This window comes from Channa argus, chromosome 23 (genome assembly GCF_033026475.1).
Source record: "Channa argus isolate prfri chromosome 23, Channa argus male v1.0, whole genome shotgun sequence".
NCBI lineage: Eukaryota > Metazoa > Chordata > Actinopteri > Anabantiformes > Channidae > Channa > Channa argus.
In genome coordinates, this window is record NC_090219.1 from 7,232,057 (window position 1) to 7,253,060 (window position 21,004).

At 43.4% G+C, this 21,004-nt stretch overlaps 2 protein-coding genes across 4 annotated transcripts; one reads left to right on the forward strand and one right to left on the reverse strand.

Annotated features, from left to right (window-relative positions):
* Positions 1–469: 469 nt before the first annotated feature.
* Positions 470–11,743, forward strand: rp1l1a (rp1 like 1a). The gene is made up of 7 exons (XM_067493245.1): positions 470–716; positions 948–1,340; positions 1,450–1,714; positions 1,819–6,590; positions 6,974–7,945; positions 8,040–9,140; positions 9,720–11,743. The coding sequence occupies exons 1-7, from the start codon at positions 483–485 to the stop codon at positions 10,128–10,130; spliced, it is 8,148 nt and encodes a 2,715-aa protein (XP_067349346.1). The 5' UTR covers positions 470–482; the 3' UTR covers positions 10,131–11,743.
* Positions 11,743–20,965, reverse strand: gckr (glucokinase (hexokinase 4) regulator). Of its 3 annotated transcripts, none has more exons than XM_067493240.1 (19): positions 18,468–20,965; positions 17,967–18,116; positions 17,810–17,878; positions 17,652–17,720; positions 17,479–17,552; positions 17,263–17,329; positions 17,119–17,172; positions 16,933–17,027; positions 16,747–16,852; positions 16,520–16,638; positions 15,473–15,571; positions 15,153–15,250; positions 14,971–15,047; positions 14,216–14,312; positions 14,032–14,138; positions 13,800–13,877; positions 13,393–13,536; positions 12,623–12,754; positions 11,743–12,541 (listed from the first exon to the last, which is right to left on the reverse strand). In XM_067493240.1, the coding sequence occupies exons 1-19, from the start codon at positions 18,516–18,518 to the stop codon at positions 12,422–12,424; spliced, it is 1,806 nt and encodes a 601-aa protein (XP_067349341.1). In that variant the 5' UTR covers positions 18,519–20,965; the 3' UTR covers positions 11,743–12,421. The 3 variants fall into 3 exon arrangements, with proteins under 3 accessions (XP_067349341.1, XP_067349342.1, XP_067349340.1); XM_067493241.1 differs by having other exon boundaries at positions 12,623–12,757; positions 13,393–13,533; positions 18,468–20,963; XM_067493239.1 differs by having other exon boundaries at positions 12,623–12,757; positions 18,468–20,961.
* Positions 20,966–21,004: the final 39 nt, after the last annotated feature.

Genomic DNA, 21,004 nt, shown 5'->3' on the forward strand with positions numbered 1-21,004 from the left:
GAACAAGTTGTCTCATTTGGCTGACAAGACATGTGCTGATCATTGAACCGATCCAGTGATCCAGTGCATAAAGGCAGATGAAAACAATGAAAACCCAGCAGAAAATGAATACGTTTCAGCATTACCGTGCTGTTTGGTACATTTTGAGATCGTAAAAAGCCGAGCAGTGTAAGTTACCTAGTGTATATTATGCAAAATTGTACATCTATTCAAAGTAAGATTTCTAGATGTGTACTTAGGCCACTCCACTAAATATAGGTCACTGTAGGAAGCTCTGCCTCCACCCTCAATATACTGTGGGTGTTCGTGTAGCTGAATTTGATTTCATCAATTAATGCTAAGAAAATTTAAATTTAAAAACAATGTTCTGAGAAATGTGCATAAGTAGTCCTATACAGTATAGTATGTTTTTGTTATTCTAAGCTTTGTTAGATTCAGTGTTGTATGTTTGTGTGTCCCACAGGTGTGCATAAAAGTGCAGCATGCATTCAGTCCAGGCAACAATATGGGACCCCCAGCCTCCATCTAAAGATGTATCACCCCTCCCTGGGCCACCTCCCTCTCACTCGCGCCTCACCCATGTGACCACAGCCGCCCCAGCCAAGCGGATCACCTTCTACAAAAGCGGTGACAGCCAGTTCGGGGGCATCAGGATGGCGGTCCATAAGCGCAGCTTCAAATGCTTTGATGCCCTGTTGGATGACCTTTCTCAAAAGGTTAGTGTGACAGAGCTGTGGTGAGGAGATTTCCCTTTAAGCTCGTGATTTACACTTTCAGCTTTTCACCTTGAGAACAGTAATAGATCTTTTTTCCTATAACTGATATAAAAACAACAATTTTATTCCCTCATGTTTTGTGCATCTATAGTTAAGCAAAGCTTAGAATTTAGTTGCCAATACACCTACAGATACTGAATACAGTATGTGTGTTTATGTATACACATATAGGTGCCCCTGCCGTTTGGTGTGCGAACTGTAACCACACCCCACGGCACCCACACTATCAGACATCTAGAACAGCTTCAGGATGGCGGCTGCTACCTCTGCTCTGACCGACGCCAGGCTAAGCCCATCAATATGGAACTGGCCAGTAAACGCCCGAGCATCTGGTACCATCACAGCCGGAGGCCCCAGCGCCCCGAAACATCGTCCGCAACACCACCTAGCCACTTACCTTACAGACAGCGACGGATCCTGCTGGTGAAGAACAGCGAACCAGGAATGAGGAGGAGCGTGGTGCTGAGCAGGAGGTCAACCAGGAACCTGAGGGCCTTTCTGGATGAAGTTTCCGAGGTGATGCAATTTCATGTCCGCAAGCTCTACACAACAGAGGGACGGAGGGTAGGTGATTTGTATTTGGATGTGCAGTTAAAAATTTAGAATGTGTTTGGCATTGCAATAAGAACCCTTTCCAGTGGAAACTCCTGAACGTGTTTGAATTTGTTTGCAGATTGAGACTGTGCAGAGCTTGATGACTTGCCCTGGTGTGTTAGTGTGTGTCGGCCGGGAAGCATTCAGCCCAGTGTTGGTAAACTTTATCAGGAAGAGCTCAGAGGAAAAACTGCCTGGTCTCGGCAGCCGATCCCCTGGCCTTGGCCCGAGGACTCCTGGAAATGGGGCCCGATCTCCTCCTACTCAAGGAGCGAGATCCCCACCTCATGGAGCTCAGTCCACAACGAGCGAGTACAGTGAAGGACATGAAAGCAAGAAAAATGGTAAGTTGTTGTAAAATCACAAAAACGTTAAATTCAAAAACAAACCTAAAGGAAAGTGTTTAAAATGCATACCTCAATGTGCTTTTCTTTCTCTCTGCTTTTAGTTAACTTTGGTCTGGAAACCAAAAAGAGCATCATCCACCCTCGTTCTGATTCTTCAAATCGCTCCACCCGTTTTTCTTTATCTTCAGAGAAGTCATATGTCAACGGGGTCAGTGCCTATTCACAGGCCAGACCAGCTGTTATGAATGATGACATTGAAAAACGTGTGCTTGTCAATAAAGATGGCAGCCTTTCTGTAGAGATGAGGGTACGATTTCGCCTCCACAGTGACGAGACACTACAGTGGTCCACACAGATTAAAAAATCCCCATCGCTGACAAATGACTCTTGCCCACTGAGCCAGGCTGAGCCCCATTACCTACAGCAGGGCCAATCAGAAAGTTCTGACCCTGATTCCATGTCATTCGACCCAGAGCATGTGGATTATCCCAGTCAATCTCTGCAGCATGCATTGGAGGCGAACCACTGCCCTTGCTGCTACCACAGACAAGAGCAACAGTATGATTTGTGGGAAAACCCTACACACCTCCGTAAAAAACCACCTGTCCCACCCCCACATCCGCACACATCCAGTCACACCCACACTATAATGAGAGAGACTCACTCTGCTAGCTCCTCTTCATCCTGTAATTCACGGAGAGTGGTGCGCTGCCGAGCTCAACTGTCCAGCTGCAGAGGAGGCTCAGCTTCAGAGCAGAGCCAACTGGTCCAAGAGGAGATGTGTATGACTGAGCAGATTGAGCGCAGAGTGGACGTGGAGCAGGACGGAGACACCCATGTAGAGGTGTGCAGGGTGAGCCAGAGCTGCAGCCACACTGAAGTGGTGGCCATGGAAGGCAACTTACGACCACTAAGCAGGAAGTCAGTCAAGGATGAGCTTGAGGAAGATGAGGGCGAGCGCCCAGTGTCTGCAATTAGCAGTTCCTCACATATACTGCAGTCACTGAAAGAGGATCAGGATGATGAGGATGAGGACCTGCCCCCCAGCGCCTCGCAGTGCTGTCATTGTAGTAAAGCATCACTATCCTCAGCGTCCCAGGCTCATCTGAATGATTACCCCACAAGCCATTCTACAGAACACAAGATGCATGGGGATGGGAAAACCAGAGGAAGTAGAGCAGTATATGCAACTTCTTCCTTTCACCACAGAGCACTCACCCCACACTCCACAGCTGTTGCTGATGAAATGAATCAAACTTCCAGCACCAAGTCTAAAGTGAGCAGAGTCTCTGGCAGGTCCAGCGAATCCAAAGTTCCAAACTCTGAGGACGAGGTGGTGGCAGATGATGAGGATGAAGAGGTACAGAGGGTTGTTAGTGGTTTGTCTGGTCACAGAGTACTTTCAGCATGCTCTCTAAAGTCAGGAGCATTTAGTGTGTGTCCGGTTTGTGGGGGCTGCAAACGTGGGGTGAGTTCTCTTTCCAATGACAGAGTATCACAAAAGTCTGGTAATTTCCACCAAGCCTCTTCAAACCCTGCTTCACTTCTTCCCAATCAAGAGGATGAAAAAAACGGCATTGACAATGATGATTCAGATGATTCAGCTGTGTCAACACAATCCAACAGGACCAATCTCACCAACCACGGGTGCTTAACAAATGGCCTGGAGGGCAGAGCATCTAGTGCAATGTCCAGAAAATCCAATCTTGAGCCTGAAGGAAATGAAGATGATAAGGCTCCTATTACTAGCTTAGCCAAAAGCTACACGTCCAATAAATCACACAAGTCTGGCTGCAATGGAGCCACTGGGGTTACAGCTGAAGAAAATAAGGAGAGAAGTCCAAGCAACATGTCAGCTCAGTCTAACCTGTCTGCCAAGTCTAGCAAGTCTCACAAGTCCAGCTGCAGTGGTACTGCTGCAGCTCCTGACATCAGGACAAGAGAGGAAGCAGAGGGAGAGGATGCTGCAGCGAGAACAGTCAGCTCCTTGTCAGTCAAATCTGATGTTTCTGCAAAGACCAATGAATCAGTAAAGTCTCATAAGTCCCACTGTCCATTAAGTTTAAAGGTTGCTTCCCCAAATGACAATATGGCCATGGAAGAGCAGAGTGACATCAACAACAGAGCTCCCAGTAACCTTTCTGTGAAGTCTAATACTTCTGTAAAATCTGGTAAAGCACAAAGACCAAATAGTGCCCTTTCAGCTACTTCAAATTTTACAGCAAAGTCCGCTTGCAGTGACTGTGCATCAGCAGCATCAGGGGCTAAGGTAGTGGACAACAAAGAAACAGGCCAGGAAGAAGGAACAGGGGTGGAGGAGAGAGCAGCCAGTGTCATGTCAGTCAGGTCCAATCTATCTGTCAAGTCTAACAAATCCCATAAGTCAACCAAAGCTTCTAGGAGGTCACTCCCTCCCAGGTCAGAAGCTGAAATAGATGGAGTAGAAAGGGCAGCAAGTAACCTGTCAGCCAGATCTGTTAAATCTGTTAAGTCATGCAAGTCTAACTATAACGACAATGGAACTGTGGTTCCTCCAAGCTTAGATGTAGCTGGGGGGTGCGAGGAGATGATCCAAGTGGAAACTCAGCAGAGACCAGAAAGTGTAAAATCTGTTAAATCAGAAAAAGAAGAAAGGGCAGCCAGTGCTGGGTCCTCTAAATGTAGCAACAAGACAAGAGCAGATTCAGAAAGAGGAGACAATGAAGAACCTAAGGACCAGGCTGCCAGTGTTCTGTCTTGTAAATCAGCTTCTTCTGCAAAGTGTCCCCATACAAAGGCAGAGATGGATGGCCTCCATAACAGAACCTCCAGTGCACTGTCTGTGAAATCACACACTTCTGCCACATCATCCAAGTCCAAGAAGTCAAACTACACTGCAGCATCTCCAGATCCAAGTGAAGCAGGTGTTTCTTCAGTTGCTAGTGCCATGTCTGTAAAGTCCAAATCTTCAGCAAGGGCCAACAAAACTCTTAAATTAGTGTCACCCAGTCATAATGTTGTCACTATTAAAACACCAGAAGGGTTTGATGAGGAAGGCAATGAGACCACAGACAGAGCCCCAAGTGCTGCATCAGCTAATTCAGAAAAATCCAACGTTTCCTCTGCTCTATCTCTTAAGTCCAACTATAACGGAACAGTTGATGTTTCTGCAGATGCAAATATAAAGGTTGTGGAAGGCAGTGGAGACTCTCATGGCCAAATGCTCTCGCCCAAGGGAATCCATTCACCACGGACCGACTCAACCAAAGAGAAAAGTCCCCATTCCCCTGTGCAACAATTGTTACCTGGTGGAGAATCAAGAGAACCCAGTGTGCTGTCAGTTCATTCAAGAACGTCTGCTAAATCTGGCAGGTCCAAATGTCGCTGTGGAGCTGCCTCAGCAAAAAATGTTAAGGGGGGGGAGGATGAGGAGGTGGTGAAAAAACAAGAGAATGAGGAGCTGAAACTAGAGCAAGGTTCTGAGCGAGCAGCTAGCATCATGTCATCCTCATCTAAAAGAGGGACAGAACAACCACTGAGTCGAAATTCGTCAGGGTCAGTCTCTCTTGGCTTGCCAGAAGACAAGGAAGCAGCCGAATCAGACAGTGGCAAGTCCAGTGTTTCTTTTTACACAAACACTGACGATAATTTCAGAGTAAAGGCACCTGATTTCCTCAAAAACCCAGAAGAGTCTGCTGTTCTGGAAAGAGCAGGGTCCACCATGTCTCAAAAGTCCAACAGTAACCACAATAAAAGCTCTTTGTCACACAATCCTGCAGCAGTTGACATCCCAACTATTGAAAATCCAGAAGCAGGGCAAGATGGTGCAAAAGGTGGAGAGCAAAATAGAAAAAGAACAGATAAAAGCAGCAGGTCTCACAAGTCTTCTTGTAATTGTAGAGTCAAATCACGAGCTCAAACAACTGAGAATGAGAAGAAAGAGGAACATGCTAGGGCCAGCCCAACCAAAGATCAGATTGTGAAGTCTGCTTCAACCACAAAAGCTGTAGTAACAACATATGCTGCAGATTCAGCAAATAGTGGCACTGAAAATCAGACTGTCAGTAGTCCAGATCATGGCCTCAGTCCTGAATCGGGAGCTTCAACTCAGTTAAAGCAAACTGCAGAAGAAAATTCAGTCAAATCAGACTATTTGAATCCAGTTAAAGGCCACAAGTTCAGATGTGATGCAGGAAGCAACAGTGGCAGTGCCAAGACATCAAATTCTGAAAGGAAAGAAACACATCTCAAATCCTCAAGCCCCTGTCCTGTGCACAAACCACACAGCAAAGTGGAAACCTGTCGTGCAAGTAGCCTGTCTCCCTCTATGTCTGCTGCTGAACTGCTCAGGGAATCCATGGATGCTGCACAGTCCAAACCCAGCAAAACCAGTGACAAGCCTAAAAGTGAAAACAGTGCGAGGTGTAAGAGAAGCAGGAAGCGGGAGGTGAGGGATGAGCTGGAACTGACGCCTGCCTGTCTCCCTTATGCTTCCCCAAGTGAAGTTGTCAGTGACTGGCTGTGGAGCATCCCAGCTGACAGCAGCATGCTCGAACTCTGCGACGAGCTGAAGGAGTTTGAGCAGGAGAAGAAACTGGAGGAGAAACCTGGAGAAGAGGTAGCAAAGGAGGAGGAGAGTGCTGAAGTCGATACTTTAGACAAAGAAGAGAAAAGTGAAGTTCAAGAAGAAGAAGACAAAGATGAAGGATTTAAATGTGATGCAACAGAGAAGGAGAGGAGTCCAGATCGAGCTCCAGGTGATGCAGTGGCTACCTCTTGCCCCGACACTCTGTTGATGACTGGTGAGTCACTGCCCAGGAACTGGGATTCCTCTGCGGCTGTGATGAAAGTTCTTCTGAGCTCTTCTCTGGGTCGATGTCGCAGCATGCCTGAGGTAAATTACTATTGTCAGTTTGATGTAACAAAGCCGGTTCTGATCTGTTATATGAAATTATCACAAAATGCCAAATGTTGTTCTGTCCCATATTGGTCGACATATAATCAAAAACAGAAAAAAAAACAGAAAAAAAACATTTTTATCAACACTGCCATCCAAAAGAGTGATGTATTTCCTATATTGCGTTTACAAGTATCCAGTTATTCAGGATGTAAAACACGCTGCAGCATAAATCTTCTATTCTCTAATTGATTTATGTTGTAAAAACACCACTACTCCTATTTTGCATAAATGGAACTTCAATGTGACACATCAAATTTATGTATGTTACATTATTTACATTACATTACATCCTATTTTTGAATCTATGTTCTCCGTAGGTGTCTCCAGTTTATGGTCGTAGACTGAGCACATCAGCCAGGGGGCTATTAGACTGTCTTGCACAGCTCCAGCTTATTGAGCCTGCAGTGACTCCTGGCTGTCACCAACAAAAGGATTCTAACCAACAGTATGAGAACATTATGGGCATCCTTCAGTCTCTGTGGCTCACTGAACCCAAGGAAAATGAGGCCATGGAAGCGAAGGACAATGGCGAGGAGCAGGTGACTCCACCAAGGTCCTCGTCTGGGGTGGGTATGAGCAGTGGCTCTGGGGGATCGGGAAAGGAGAATGGAAATCAAGGAGAGGAGGAAACAGCCACAAAAGACACAGTGTCTTCGGATGAGGAGGTTCAAAAGGCTGTAGAAGAGGAGAAAGAGAGAAATGCAGAGGTTGGAGTGAAGGAATCCAAGGTAGAAGCAGAGGAGACGTTGACAGAGAAAGCTATGACAGACATTGTAGATGAGCCTGTACAGAGTGAACAGCAAAGCACAGTCCCTCCAAGCCTAGACAGCCCAAAAGACACTGAGAACTCATCATCGGTGGACAAGAGCTCGGCTAAAGACAGCTCCAAATCCCCCACTGACAATGAGCAAGAGATGCTGGAGGACTCCAGCTCATGCACGCCTCCAACTGTCGTGCGAGCGCCATTGACCAAAAGATTTTCTCAAGAGCCCGATCCAGTGTGGGTTCTGCACCTGCTAAAGAAGCTGGAGAAGCAGTTCATGAGCCACTACGTTAACGCCATGGCAGAGTTTAAAGTTCGCTGGGACCTGGATGACAGCCTCGTCCTCAACAACATGATTACGGAGCTGAGGGACGAGGTAGGTCGACGCATCCAGAGCAGCATCGAAAGGGAGATGAGGAAGATTCAGAGCCGTGCAGGCAAAGGAGGGAGGTCACCCCGGCCACCACAAGAAGGGAACCTCTCCAGGGAGTCCACCATGACGGAGAAAAGGCGTCGTATGTTGAAGGTAAGTCCACCAGAATTTGTCTTTACAGCTTGCAAGATCTTGCTGCTTCAATGGGAGAAAGACAGTGTTTATTAAAATTTAATTCATGTTTCAGGTTATGAAGAACCAGTCCGTAAAAACCGCTGACTCCCTCAGCGATGAAGAGATAATAGGTGATTACAGCGACCAGAGGAGCGATGATGAGTACTGCCCATGCGACGCTTGTGTCCGCAAGAAAATGGCTGCCCGCCCTCTGAAAACGAACCCAATGGCTGCTGAAGCACCGGTGATGGTGGAGTTTGACCTCCTTAAGATACTTCAGCGGAAGAAAAGCCCGTTACCTGCAGCTGTGCCCCAGCCTGCACAGGTGGACAGTGAGATAGAGGAAGAGGAGGATCAGGAGGAAAAGAATTTAGAAGTGGTGCAAGAAGAAGAGGAGGAAGATGAAACTAAAGAAGATATCAAAGCTGATGTTGTTTTAGAGGAGACGATTGCAGAAGAAGATGAGGACATAAGACAAAAAGAAGATGAGGGTGAAATAGGAGAAAAAGAGGAGGTGGGAGCTGAAAATGAGGGAAACAGTGTGTGTGATGAGGAGCAGGAAGAGGAAGAAACTAGTGGTAAGGAATGGGAAGAAGACAAGGCATCAGAAAATGGAGAGTCGGGGGAGGAAGAGGAGGAGGCAAAATGTCAGTGCTGTTGTGGTAGCAATTATGAGACGGGTGATAAGGCTGAAGAGGAAGAGAGAGAAACGGAAGGAGAAGAGATTGAGAAAATGAGAAATGACACAGGTGAGGATGAGACAGCAGATGATGAGGAGAGAGCAGGGGAGGAAGAGCTGCAGAGCGCAGAGGATGACGGGGAGGCTGGAGACAATGAGGAAGAGACAGGAACTGGGGAAGAGGAGAGTGAAAAGGAGACAGTGAAAGAGGCAACAGCAGGTGAAGGAGAAACCACTGAAAATGGAGAGGGTGAGGAGGAAGAGGAGGAGCAAAAAGAAGAAGAAGAAGAAGGGGAGACTGAGGATGACAACTCTGCAAAAATGGGAGAAAATGAAGAATCAACAACGGTGGAGGAGTTTGTGGAGGGAAACGTCAGCACTTCAGCAGAAGCTGAGGATGAGGATGATGGGGAGTCACAAGAAGACGAACAAGGAGGAGAGACTGGGGAGCAGGGAGGGGAGACGTCAGAGGCGGAAAGAGTCTCCCCAACACAGGTAAAGTGGATGCAAAAGCGTTTGATTTAGCAGTTAATCTGACTTTTTTTTCTCGGTTCTGAATCCTTAAAGTGAATCAGAATATTATTCATTGAACTGTATTATAGATAATCATTTACTCTTTAAACACCACTGACATGACTATAAGTTTATAAGTCTACTGCGCCTTAAAGAGGAATCTGACCTACTGCAGCTTCACCACTAATTCCAAGCCTGTGGGAAAAGATTATCTCGCTATCCAATTAGACAGACTGAACAAATAGGTTTTGGTTGGCAGCAGCGCTGTGCTTCCACTGAGGACGTCTGCTGTTTTTGCCACTCAGCAACTGTTTGCATCGAGCTCTCACACCTTAAAATCAGCAGGTTCTCGGGCCGTTTGACGCACAAACAGCAATTTAAACCAGTTAACGTTCAGTGTGTGTAGTATTTTTACTGCAGACTTCATGCAGGGCTAAAGTGAAACAAAATCTAAACACCAAGCGTGAGATTAATTTAATCTTTAGCTGTAATTAGTGACATTACCCAGTTTAGTTAATTACAACTCCTCAAAGGTGATTTATTATATTGTTTAACCCTCAGAGACAGGGTCTAACTCCAGCTGCCGAAGGAGAGGAGGCTGACATTGAAGAGTCAGACACAGACTGCAAACGTCCAAGTGAAACCGTTGCAGAGGAATCAGGAGGGGAGGCTGATGGTGGAACCACAGGAGATGAGGAGCAGAAAGAGGAAGGTGGTGGTGGAAATGAGGAGGAGGTTGTGGAAGATGCTGTGGAGGAGTTCAAACCTGAGGACGAGGAGGAGGTGAACAGCAACACAAGGGACGATGGTGCTCTCCTTCATCAGTTCACAAGGACATCTGTGGAGTCCCAGCCCGGCTCTTTGGAGGACATTGACACGGATTCACCAGGAAACTCTATCGAAGCGCCTGAAATGGCCACTGGTGGAGTAGGGAGAAAGATAAAACACCACAAACCCGAAGACAGTGGATAACCACAAATCACAGAGAAAGCAGAACTTCTGTGTGACTCCAGAGTCATAAGAAGCTGACGGAAGCCCAGAAACCGTTGCTCTTTTACTGACTAGGTGTAGAATTATGTAGGTTTAACTGAAAACTTAAAACACTTGAAGCACTTTACCGGTCCAGATCCGGCCTTGGAGGCGTTGCAGTGATTTACACATAGAATCTTAAAACTTGAAACCAACACCTTATCTTATTTAACCTTCTCCATTATATTTATTATGGTTATGTGCTTGTTGTACAAATGAAGGCATATTTCTGTTCCTTTAGCTGTATGTGTGTGAATCAGGTAGAAAATATTTTTGAAATGAATACAACAAAACATTATTGACACACGTGTTCAGTGCATCAGGTTTAATAATTTATTGACTCAAATAGCCATTAATATACCTCAGAGATATGTGAGATGTTAGTTGCTGTTTCAGTAGTGCATTGATTCTTGGTTTGTATATCAGTTAACTACTGTGTCTATTTCCTGGAAGATAAAGGATGTTCAGGGGTGTGGACAGCCACTACTTAACAACCTTCCTAACCCTGTAGTCTGTCAGGAGGCTTGATTTGTGATTTAATCGTAATACCGTTTACAAATAGTGTGAGTATTAGGGTAAAGATTGATTTGCTCTTGCAGATGAACCCTTGTATCACAATCTCATGATGAAGATATACACAATACAGTTAGTTTAGTTTAGCATTAACATTTAAGGCCAAACGGAAAAATGTGTTTAAAGCTAATTCAAATGTTTGATTCTCCTCCATTAAATACAGTATTTTCCCTACAGACTCTTTCCAGCAACTGTAGCTGATTATATTTGTACTACTGCAGCACATATCTGTAAGTCAATGAAATATCTACATCTGCTGCTTGAATGTCAGAGTTTTTCCTTAGGTGGGATTTGCATAAGCAACCATTTGGAACAACAGCATGAAGCGTGTTACTGATGCCTTATTGTATTAAATGGTTATATGATGGAAGGCGGACTGAGGTGGCTGTCTATTGTTTTACTGACGTCCTTTCCAGCAGAGAGATGGATCAAAGCTGCTCTCCAAACACTGGAAAATATACTTCTTCAGGTCCTGTACTATTAGAGCAGATATTGTAGCAGTTAGGTGTATTTTCAGGTAAAACATGCATCACTGCATTATTGCTCAGTTTGACAAATGTCTCCAATGTGTGTGTGTGTGTGCCTGCCTATGGTGCTGTTGGTCTGTCTGGCTGTACCTGGAGCAAACGAATACATGAATGTAATATTAGTGCTGTAAATGAAATAAACACACAAGTCGATGATTCTCATTTGATTTTACATCCTTGAGAGCGAGTTCTGGGGATTATCCAGTGATGTTTTTACATCTAATTTCTGCAATTTGTAAATGCATTATGTCAGCAGTAGGAGAAAAGTCCGAGGATGGTTATTTCAAGCTAAACCTGAGCAAATAAAAACAAACCCCCCACCTACGTACATGTGATGTGCACTTTAACTTCCTGGGCTGCCCTGTGCTTCTCCACTGTGTCTGGCTCTGCTCTGTTGATGTAGTCAAAGCTGCTCATCTGGTCTCAAGATACACTCACATGTCACACTAATCCTGTACCTGTGTGTGTCTGTGTGTGTGTTAAGTCCCAAAAGGATTGAGGTTGACTTACATCACAAATACAGTTGAGCCTGCACCCCGAGAACTGTTACAGAGCAAAGTGGGAAATTTCACTTAAACGTTGACTTTATAAAAACATGTTGCAGTTCTGCCACCATGCAAAATACTTATGTTGGATTAAACATACGTTGGACACAGTTGCTTCAGAAAGTGTTATTTTGATTTCGGGGTTTGGTTGCACAACATTTTGCACCTACAATTTTAAGCAACTTATTTTAAAGAGTTATTTGTTGTATGTACATTTCAGATATTTGCAAATGATTATTGTAAGAATGCACATAAGCTGCCAATTTCTGCCCATTATCAGAGTCACAAGCGGATAACAGATCACTACATACATACATAGAAGTATTTTTCCCACAGATGTTGATACAATAAATCATATTAAAATGCTTCTCAGCTTCTAACACATAGACACTCCTTCCTAATGCACAATATTTGTAAACTCTAACTCCATCTGCCTCTTTCTAGCATTAAATGATCACCTGAGCATCTGAACAAAAACAAGGATCTTACTATCTGCATACTACACATAGATTTTAAGTAGTGTTCTTTTATATTAGAAATACATAGTCATATGTGCAATCATATGTGGGTGCAACAAGTATGTTGGACATCATGACATGTCAATTATAACAGCCACAGCCTCCCTTATGATTGGCTGCCGCTTGATATGAGACTTTGCCTCCATGAGAGAGCAGCCAGTGAGCAGACAGACCAATGCCAGAGGGACCACCTACACACACAGAGAGAAGATTTTATTAAACCAGCCTCCACCATACGGGACATGCACCATCACATGTTATGTCCTCCTCACCTGGGTCGTGTTTCTGGCAGCGTGTGTGTGTCTGGTAATGTCAGAGGATGTGATGTCCATTGACAGCTCTTCCACTTGATAAACAGCCTTTAAAAGAACTTCCTCACATTGGGGCTCTGGACAACCAGACAGCTTCTAGAAGAAAGACAAGACAGTTCCTGTTTTCACCCCTTAAGGTACCTTAAGAACTTTAAGATTCTCCTTTCCCACTCCAGAGGGTCAAGCTCAGGTACAGACAAAGGTTCAATGAAGAACCTTGGAACAATGTCCAGGTTGTATTCATGTTAAACACAAAAGCAGAGAAGAATGACTGAGCTGACTGAAAGGAAGACAAGACAGAGACTAATGACCTACAAATGTAGCCATTAAGCCTTTAGTAGTCAATTTGTGTTTTTATTTAGCTGCTTTTTATGTCTTCTTGCTCAAATGTTATAACTTTAGGCAATTTTGTGTCTTTTTGTTGTTTCTTTCTTTCTTTATTCCTTTTTAAATGTATTTTTGTTTAATGTCTCATTTAGGACTTAATTCATAATTGTCTTTTTTTTTGCGTCTCTATTCTATAATTTTTTGTGCTATCTTTGTGATTGTATGACTCTTCTTGGAAATTTTTCATCTCTCTTTGGTCATTTTGTGTCTTTTAATTTAATTTGCAAACTTAAAATATTAGCACTCGCTTAAAAGTGGGACCTTGAGCTCTTGGAACACTTTCTCTCACTCTATGTTGATGGATTTTGGTCATGCCGTTGCTCATAGGGTTAATTTTAACATACCTGGAGTAAGCGTGTGGCCCTGTGGTAGAGTTTGCTGTTGGTAACCTGCACGTCAATCATGTGGTTCCGGTAAATCTTCCCCTTTAAGACATGAGCTCCAGTGCTCACAGCATTCAGCACCAGCTTAGTGGACAGCTCCCACTGCTGAGAGCAAGAAGGAACTGATTTTCTTTGCTATGCATTTGCATCAGCTGGACTGAGAGGAGGCAATAAAACATTAAAACATACAAACAACTGTCAAGAAAATCTGAAAATAGGCTTTTTAACTTTTGATGTTATATATTTATATTTCTAAAAAATACTCTTCATATGCTTCAAGAAAGTGTAAGAGAAAAAACGAGAGAATAAATGAAGCAAAACATTTGTGTGTATGTGTGTGTAGTGTGTGTGTGTGTAGTGTGCCATACCATGTGTAGTAAGCACCCTGAAGCAGATGATGACCAAGTGAAATCTAAGGTAGATAGACACAGCTTACTGATGTCCTCCTGCAGACAGACAGACAGATAGATAGATAGATAGATAGATAGATAGATAGATAGATAGATAGATAGATAGATAGATAGATAGATAGATAGATAGATAGATAGATAGATAGATAGATAGATAGATAGAAAAATAGATAGATAGATAGATAGATACTTGTAGAGAAGCTGCAGGGTCTCCGTCAGACTGATGATAAACAGCGTGGAGGTTGGACGTCTTTTCTCTCACTCTGCGTGCCAGTTTCACCACTTCACTGACATCGTCTGCGGAAAGAAGCTGTTAAAACACATGCTGATTTCATGTGGACAGGATCCAGAGATGAAAAGAATCACTGGCTCACCAGAGTGTGTATAAATAAGTAGAACTATATCCTGGTCATTAAGACTGGGCAGAAAAGAATGCAAGAAATCCTCATGTGCTATGCCAAACTCAGGACCCTGAAGAAGAGAATGAAATTATAATTTGTATAGTTGTATTTGGCCTCACCTCCTGTAACAATGAAAAAGTAGACAGCCTGCAGGTGGATGCTGGGGTGAATAAAACTTTGTTTGTTTTCTAAAAATGTTTTGAAATGCCTTGTACGGTAAGTACTGTTGCACATAAATTGAATCGAAGACCAGAGAATAATAAAACAGACTAAGGCGGATTAATTGAAAACAGGCATTAAACTCAGCTTTGTTTCATAATGCAGGTACAGTGTATTTAAATATATCCTCTCCTGGGTTAATCTGCAAGTCACAGTCATGTAATCACACTGAGCAACATGCAAGAGCTGGAGGCATTTTAATTGGATTTTACTGGATTTCAGACATTTTAATACTTTGCAGGGCCTTGTAAAGGGCTTTCAGATGCATAGAAAAGCCAGAACAGGAATATTTATGTTATCACCCACTGTAGTACAAGCAGAAGAAGTTAAGAGAAATGTTAAATCAGTACAGTCAGTTAATCAGCGTCCAACACCAAGCAACAACGCATTCTGAGACTGAAGCCTTTGTTCTCTGTTTGCAGTCATGAGTTTATTTTACTTCATTGTTCTTTAATTCTGTTTCCCTTTATGTTTAACTATATGTTAATTCATTGGTTTCCTCCACATACCAGTGAAGTCAGGGCCCCCTCGCTGTTGTTCAGGTCTCTGTATCCTCCATTGATGAAGCCTCGAACGTCTTTATATGCTGACACACAAGATAGATATAAATAAATATAAATATAAATATAGTATATATACTGCCTTTCTATGAATAATCTTGCTGTTAGTCAGCACTTCGCGCTCCTCTCACCTGCTCCAAAAGTGGGGTGACATTCACTGGCGTCAATGAGGGCCAGCAGAGCCAGAGAACCCCAACCCAAGTAACACACAGACCTCCCACACCGTAAACTAAAACACACACACAAACAGGGGGATTATTAAAATTCAACTAGGTCAAATGTGGACGCTTGTTGAGCTGCTAATCCACCTTGCAAAATGTCTTTATTGTGAATTTTGTGATGAAGTCACTGCCATGGATATATTTAATGCTATGAAGGAGAGTCAATAACTTGTGCGTTTTTCTTTTCTGTGTACAATTCACAATGAAACCTGCAAAATGGAATATCTCACCTCTGTCCAGCTGCCTCCACCAGCGTAGTTATGCCCTCACTCTGAGCATATGTCATATCCACAGTTGCCTCATATGCTCTCATGTGTTGCAGGATGCCTCTATTGGAAAAACAGAGGAGCATGACTGAGTCGTGTGTGTTATGTGCAAATTATTATATACTGCAAGAAATAATTTACAAGGAAAGGATTTTGTTTTGGAGGATTAAAGCTTTACACAATCAGAGATTCTCATTTCTGCAATTACCTCTAGAGGTCAGCAACACGCAATGGATAAACAGTACAAACACTGGTGTTTGCTGCTATAAACACTTAAAGCTTTTCACATGATGTTCAACTTGCTGGTGCTATCAGCATAAATCACATCTAAGCTGGTGATGGAGATACAGGAGAAAACAAACCAAGGTGTTTTTTTTAAATTACTGCTATAGTTAACACAAATACACAGATCACTAGTGATGTGAAAACCATGTGTAGTCCAGGACATGCAAAGATCTGTCAAGTGGCTTTTAGAGAGGATTGGCTGCAGGCTGATGAACACAAACAAGCACTTAAGAGGCTGCATGTAGTTCCTCTGGGTGCAGAGACCAGAGATGCTACAGTGTAATGTTACTTCAGGTCATAAATGAGGAGCAATACAAACGTTTGGTTATGACTTACTGTCCTGGTTGTGAATCTTGTTCTGTATCAACATACAAAAGACTCTAAATGGTCTAAATATTACACAGCCACATGTCTAAATCACAAACTTTCCATTATACAGTACATTCAGAGGGGTGTAATATTAAATGGAACAGGAAGTTAAATTAGTCCACACATTTGTCCTGCATTTGACCTCCTACCCATTATATCCATATATTCTATTATGTAAATGTATATGTTTATGTAAATGTATATGTAAATGTTTATGTTTTATAAATATAATACTTGTATAGCCAACACTTTAAGCCAACTGTTGTCATTCAGATTCTTAGTTTTAGACTAATACTTTTACCATACCACAATTTCAGCAGTGCCAATGTACATAAATGACTTTGTGTTTGTGCTTACTTATATGTCACGGGCGTGTGTGAGAAGGTCGCAGCATGAGCAGCAGACAAGACAATCTCCAGGAGAATCTTAGTGGCACTGCCTCCTTTCATCCTGGAAGAGCCACTGATGGCCTCTGGCTGAACACAGACACACACACACTCAATTTTGAGGCATGACACAAATGCAACTTGAGCAGTTAGTCCTCATGTTACACAAGTATGATGAGAACTTTTAGAGGTTCCTACCCCAACTGCTGGGTTGATGAGGAAGGCCTTTTGGCTTTTGGCAAACTCCTGCATCCTTTGCACCACACTGCAGAAAGTGAATGAGCAGCCTGGGATGTGCTCATCCCTACACATTGAGAAATAATAGTTTTGAATCGACCTTAAGGGGAAATGTGACCCCTACAGTTGTTATTGTATATTACACACCTGGCCTGATGTGCAGGGTTGAAGCCAATGAGTACAGGAGTGTAAACATCAGGGTGCTGTAAGCAGAATTCCAGCTGACCTGCCACAAAGGGAGCCTAGAGGTCAGATATCAAATGGAAAAAAATATTTTCAAGTTGGCAAAGAAATCACACAGAAATCAGATCCTGACCAATCAGAGCCACTCACAGACAGTCCACAGGAAATGCCTACAAACAAGACCCGCTTCTTTCCTTCACAGATCTGCAGGGCGCCAAACACACACAGTGGTCAAATGTTGGAGCACAGGAAAAACTAAACACTCATACACACACTTCCCATCATGTCCCTGACCTTCTTCAAACTGAGCGTGCCCAGGTGGGGGTCATCTTCAGGAGCTTCTTGGGAGGAAAACAGGGCTCTGAAAAAACGGAGAAGGAACATTTAAAAGAAAAGTATCTTTCTTAAATCATAAGCATAAAACACATTTCCTCATTACACTGCCCAGGCAACATGCAGTAAAGAAAGCATTTCACATTGTCTTAGTGCAGTTTTCTTCCCCAGTCCTACCTGTCTCCTCCTGCAATGATGTAGAAATAGATCGGATTCTGGTTCATCTTCCTTAGCTCTTTGTTGAAGCCTGACTAACAATAAACTCAATATACGTACACCAAGAAAAAAACAACAACACAGAAATAAATTTTTCTATAAAACAAGTCACACTTCCATTTCAGGACCTTTACCCCTAAAAGGAAAGCCAGTCGACCAGACGTTCCACAGCCACTCAGTACAATCAGACTGTCCTCAGGATCCTGTGAGGAAAAACAAAAACGAATAATGACTTTGACCTTTCACCTGACTGATGATCAGAAACGCAGACAGAAAGAGAGATGATACATACCTTAAGAATAACCTCCACCCTCTTAGCCACCTCCATCATGGTTGTTATCACTTGGTCACTAAACAACCTCTAAAATGAACGTTAAAATGTTCATTTCCTTCAAGGAGAAACTTTCACAATAAGACTTTTTTGTTTGTCTCTGAGTCCTGATATTTACCTGGTAGGTCCTTCCTGCCCCCTCCTGAAACATCTGGGTGTCACAGGCCTTTAGCATCTTGACTATGGAACTGGCTGAAGCTTGGTCGATGTCACGAGTCAGGGGATTAGTCTTCTCTGAAACAGGGAGCGTGGGCTCATAATCTGGGGCCTGCGAAACACAAAATAGCATTTAAAACAATTCTGTCCTGACAGCTTCAATCGAGTCATTTCTAAATGTTAATTTAATAAATGCCGTTTATACACCACAGCTAAGTGGATTTGATGCCGGTTTATTTGTTTTGAGTTTCATGACAAGTTAACATAGAGGAACAGTTTGACCTTTTCGCAAATATTTCTCATTACTTTCTCCTAAGGCGGAGACAAAAATACCAAGCTTCCACTTTTTCTACTAAGCTGAGCTGTATATTCACATTAATCATACAAACATAGCCTTGGTTTCAATCTCCTCATCTAACTCTCTGCAACTTGCAAATATTAACCGAAATGCAAACTAACTTACCTCCCATTCCCACATAGAAGAGAGACTATGATTCCAGTCTGGTCCTGCCATTGTACACAAGTCTGTCGTCGTCACCAGAACTGTGTTTCTGTTTATGTCAGGTTCATAATGAAAACCATAAAGTGCTGGGCTCTGTTTGTAGGGACAAAGTTCACTTCAGGACCTTTGAGACTGAGTAGTTAAAGTAGGAATGGATATCTCTTTACCACACATAACATAGAGTAATGGCAGAAGTCTTTCTTGACACTTTTTTCTAATAAGAAGGAAAATGCAAATCCAAGATTCCTTGCTGAGTATCAGGGTCTGCTTGTGTATTTTTCTCTAAGTGTCACCAGGGCAAAGATTGTATACGACCAGGACAAGCTCAGCAACACGGACACCAGAAAGCTGTTCTCTACTTTCAAATTACTCATCTGCCCTCCTCGACCTCCTCAGTCCCCGTCTTTCACTGCAGACGACTTTGCCGGCTTCTTTACTAATAATGGCAACCATCTGCTCACAGTTCTCTCCTTCAGATGATGACATCCTGCTAACTAGTACCAACACTGCATCGCCTCCCTCATTTTCAACTATGACTGAGTACAAAGTATCCACCCCTTCTCCTCTCTAACCATCCGACCCCCCGCTCTCTGGATCCGATCCTTTACACTCTCCTTCAAGCAGTTGCACCCACACTAATACTGGCTATTACACAAATCATCAACACATCTCTCACAACAGGCACTTTTCCGACATCATTCAACCAGGCCCAGATTACCCCACTGCTTAAGAAGCCTTCTCTTGACCCCTCCCTTGTGGAGAATTACAGACCCGTCTCTCTTCTCCCATTTTGGTCCAAGACCATGGAACGAGCAGTTTTCAATTAACTCTCAGACTTTATCTCCCAGAACAACCTCCTCGATGTCAAACAGTCTGGCTTCAAGAGTGGTCACTCTACAGAAAGAGCCCTCCTGACATTCGTGGAATCTCTGCAGGCTGCAAGAGCTCCAGGACAGTCTTCTGTCTGAATCCTTCTCGATCTTTCTTCAGCCATTGACACTGTGAACTATTAGATCCTCTTGTCCGCACTCTCTGAATTGGGCATCTCTGGATCAGCTCTAGCCTGTCTTTGGTCTTACTTATCGAAACGAAACTTCAAAGTATCCTTGTTTTTAACTCTTGTAGCCTCTGTAATGGTGGGCAGCAGGGTTCAGTTCTTGGTCCTCTTCTTTTTCCATCTATACTACATCCGTGTGTTCTACCGTCTGCTGGCATGGCTTTTCCTATCACTGCTATGCTGATGACATACAGCTCTTTCTGTCCTTTCCACCAGATGACTCCACTGTCTTATCACGCATCAACATTAGATCTGTAGTGATCGTCCCCACTAAGTTGGCCAGAAATCTGAGGGTCATCATTGACGACCAGCTGAGCTTTACGGACCATATTTCTTCAGTCTCTAGGACATGCAGATTTGCCCTCTACAACATCTGAAAGATCAGACCCAACGTCACGTTATATACAACACAATTCTTTGAGCAGGCGCTGGTCATATCTCAATGACCTGTTAATGTGGTTACCCGCAAGCAAACGCTTGCAAATGATCCAAAATGCAGCAGTACGCCTCATTTTTATTCTGCCAAAAAGAACTCACGTCACATCACTCTTCAGATCTGTACACTGGCTTCCTGTAGCTGCCCACATAAGACTCACAGCTCTGTCTCTTGCCTAAAGGATGGTCAACACAACCGTTCCTGCTTACCTCAACTCCCTTATTGAGGTTTACAATCCCTCCTGTCCGATGAGCTCGGCAAACAAATGATGTCTGGTGTTCCCAGCACCCCACAGAGGACACCAAGCAAAACTCTTCAGCTCAGTGATCCCTCGATAGTGGAACGAGATACCAAACTCTTCACGCTCAGCAACCTCACTCCTGATATTACAAAAACTGTTAAAAACTGAACTATTCTGCACCTCCCTAGGCACTTTAATCTATCATAAAAACTTAATTTCTGTTTCTGCTCTTTCTTGCACTTGCATCTCATGAATGGAAACACTTTGCTTTGACGTTTTTTTCCTTGACATAGATTTTGTCTTGCCTTGTACCTCATTTGTAAGTCGCTTTGGAAAAAAGAGTCTGTTAAATGACTAAATGTAAATGTAAATGGCAAGAAATTATCAGTGCCTGATTTTCACATCACAAACAGTACCACAGCAAAAGCAGCTTTGATGGGGAAATCAAACTGAACCCTCAGCAGGAGACTTGATCTCAGCTCTGAGCATGTTGGCTCACAATAAATAAATAGCTCCACTGGTGACATTTCTTCTTCCATTTTCAAACATGCTTTTAACCCTGCAGTGTACCCAAGATCCAACTGCTTCTACACAGCGTGAACATACTTACACCCCAGCAGATTGTGGAGTCTAATACATTTCATCACTTTGAGCGGACTCTATCACACTGTCTGCTGCAGCGTGCTTCGCTCCTTCAAACTCCCACCACAGTCTCCCAGAGCTGCCAGCTAATTGCTGTCAGTGACACAGCAGCGAGGACATCA

What these genes read in the sequence shown, in the direction of transcription:
- rp1l1a (XM_067493245.1), top strand. Translation starts at nt 483, where the DNA reads ATGCATTCAGTCCAGGCAACAATATGGGACCCCCAGCCTCCATCTAAA. An exon ending in ACACAACAGAGGGACGGAGG is followed by an intron (nt 1,341 to 1,449) that starts GTAGGTGATTTG and finishes ATTTGTTTGCAG; the next exon opens with ATTGAGACTGTGCAGAGCTT. An exon ending in GATGTCGCAGCATGCCTGAG is followed by an intron (nt 6,591 to 6,973) that starts GTAAATTACTAT and finishes TGTTCTCCGTAG; the next exon opens with GTGTCTCCAGTTTATGGTCG.
- gckr (XM_067493239.1), bottom strand. Translation starts at nt 18,518, where the DNA reads ATGGCAGGACCAGACTGGAATCATAGTCTCTCTTCTATGTGGGAATGG. An exon ending in CACACGCCCGTGACATATAA is followed by an intron (nt 15,572 to 16,519) that starts GTAAGCACAAAC and finishes TTTTTCCAATAG; the next exon opens with AGGCATCCTGCAACACATGA. An exon ending in ACCCTGCAGCTTCTCTACAA is followed by an intron (nt 13,878 to 14,031) that starts GTATCTATCTAT and finishes GTCTGTCTGCAG; the next exon opens with GAGGACATCAGTAAGCTGTG.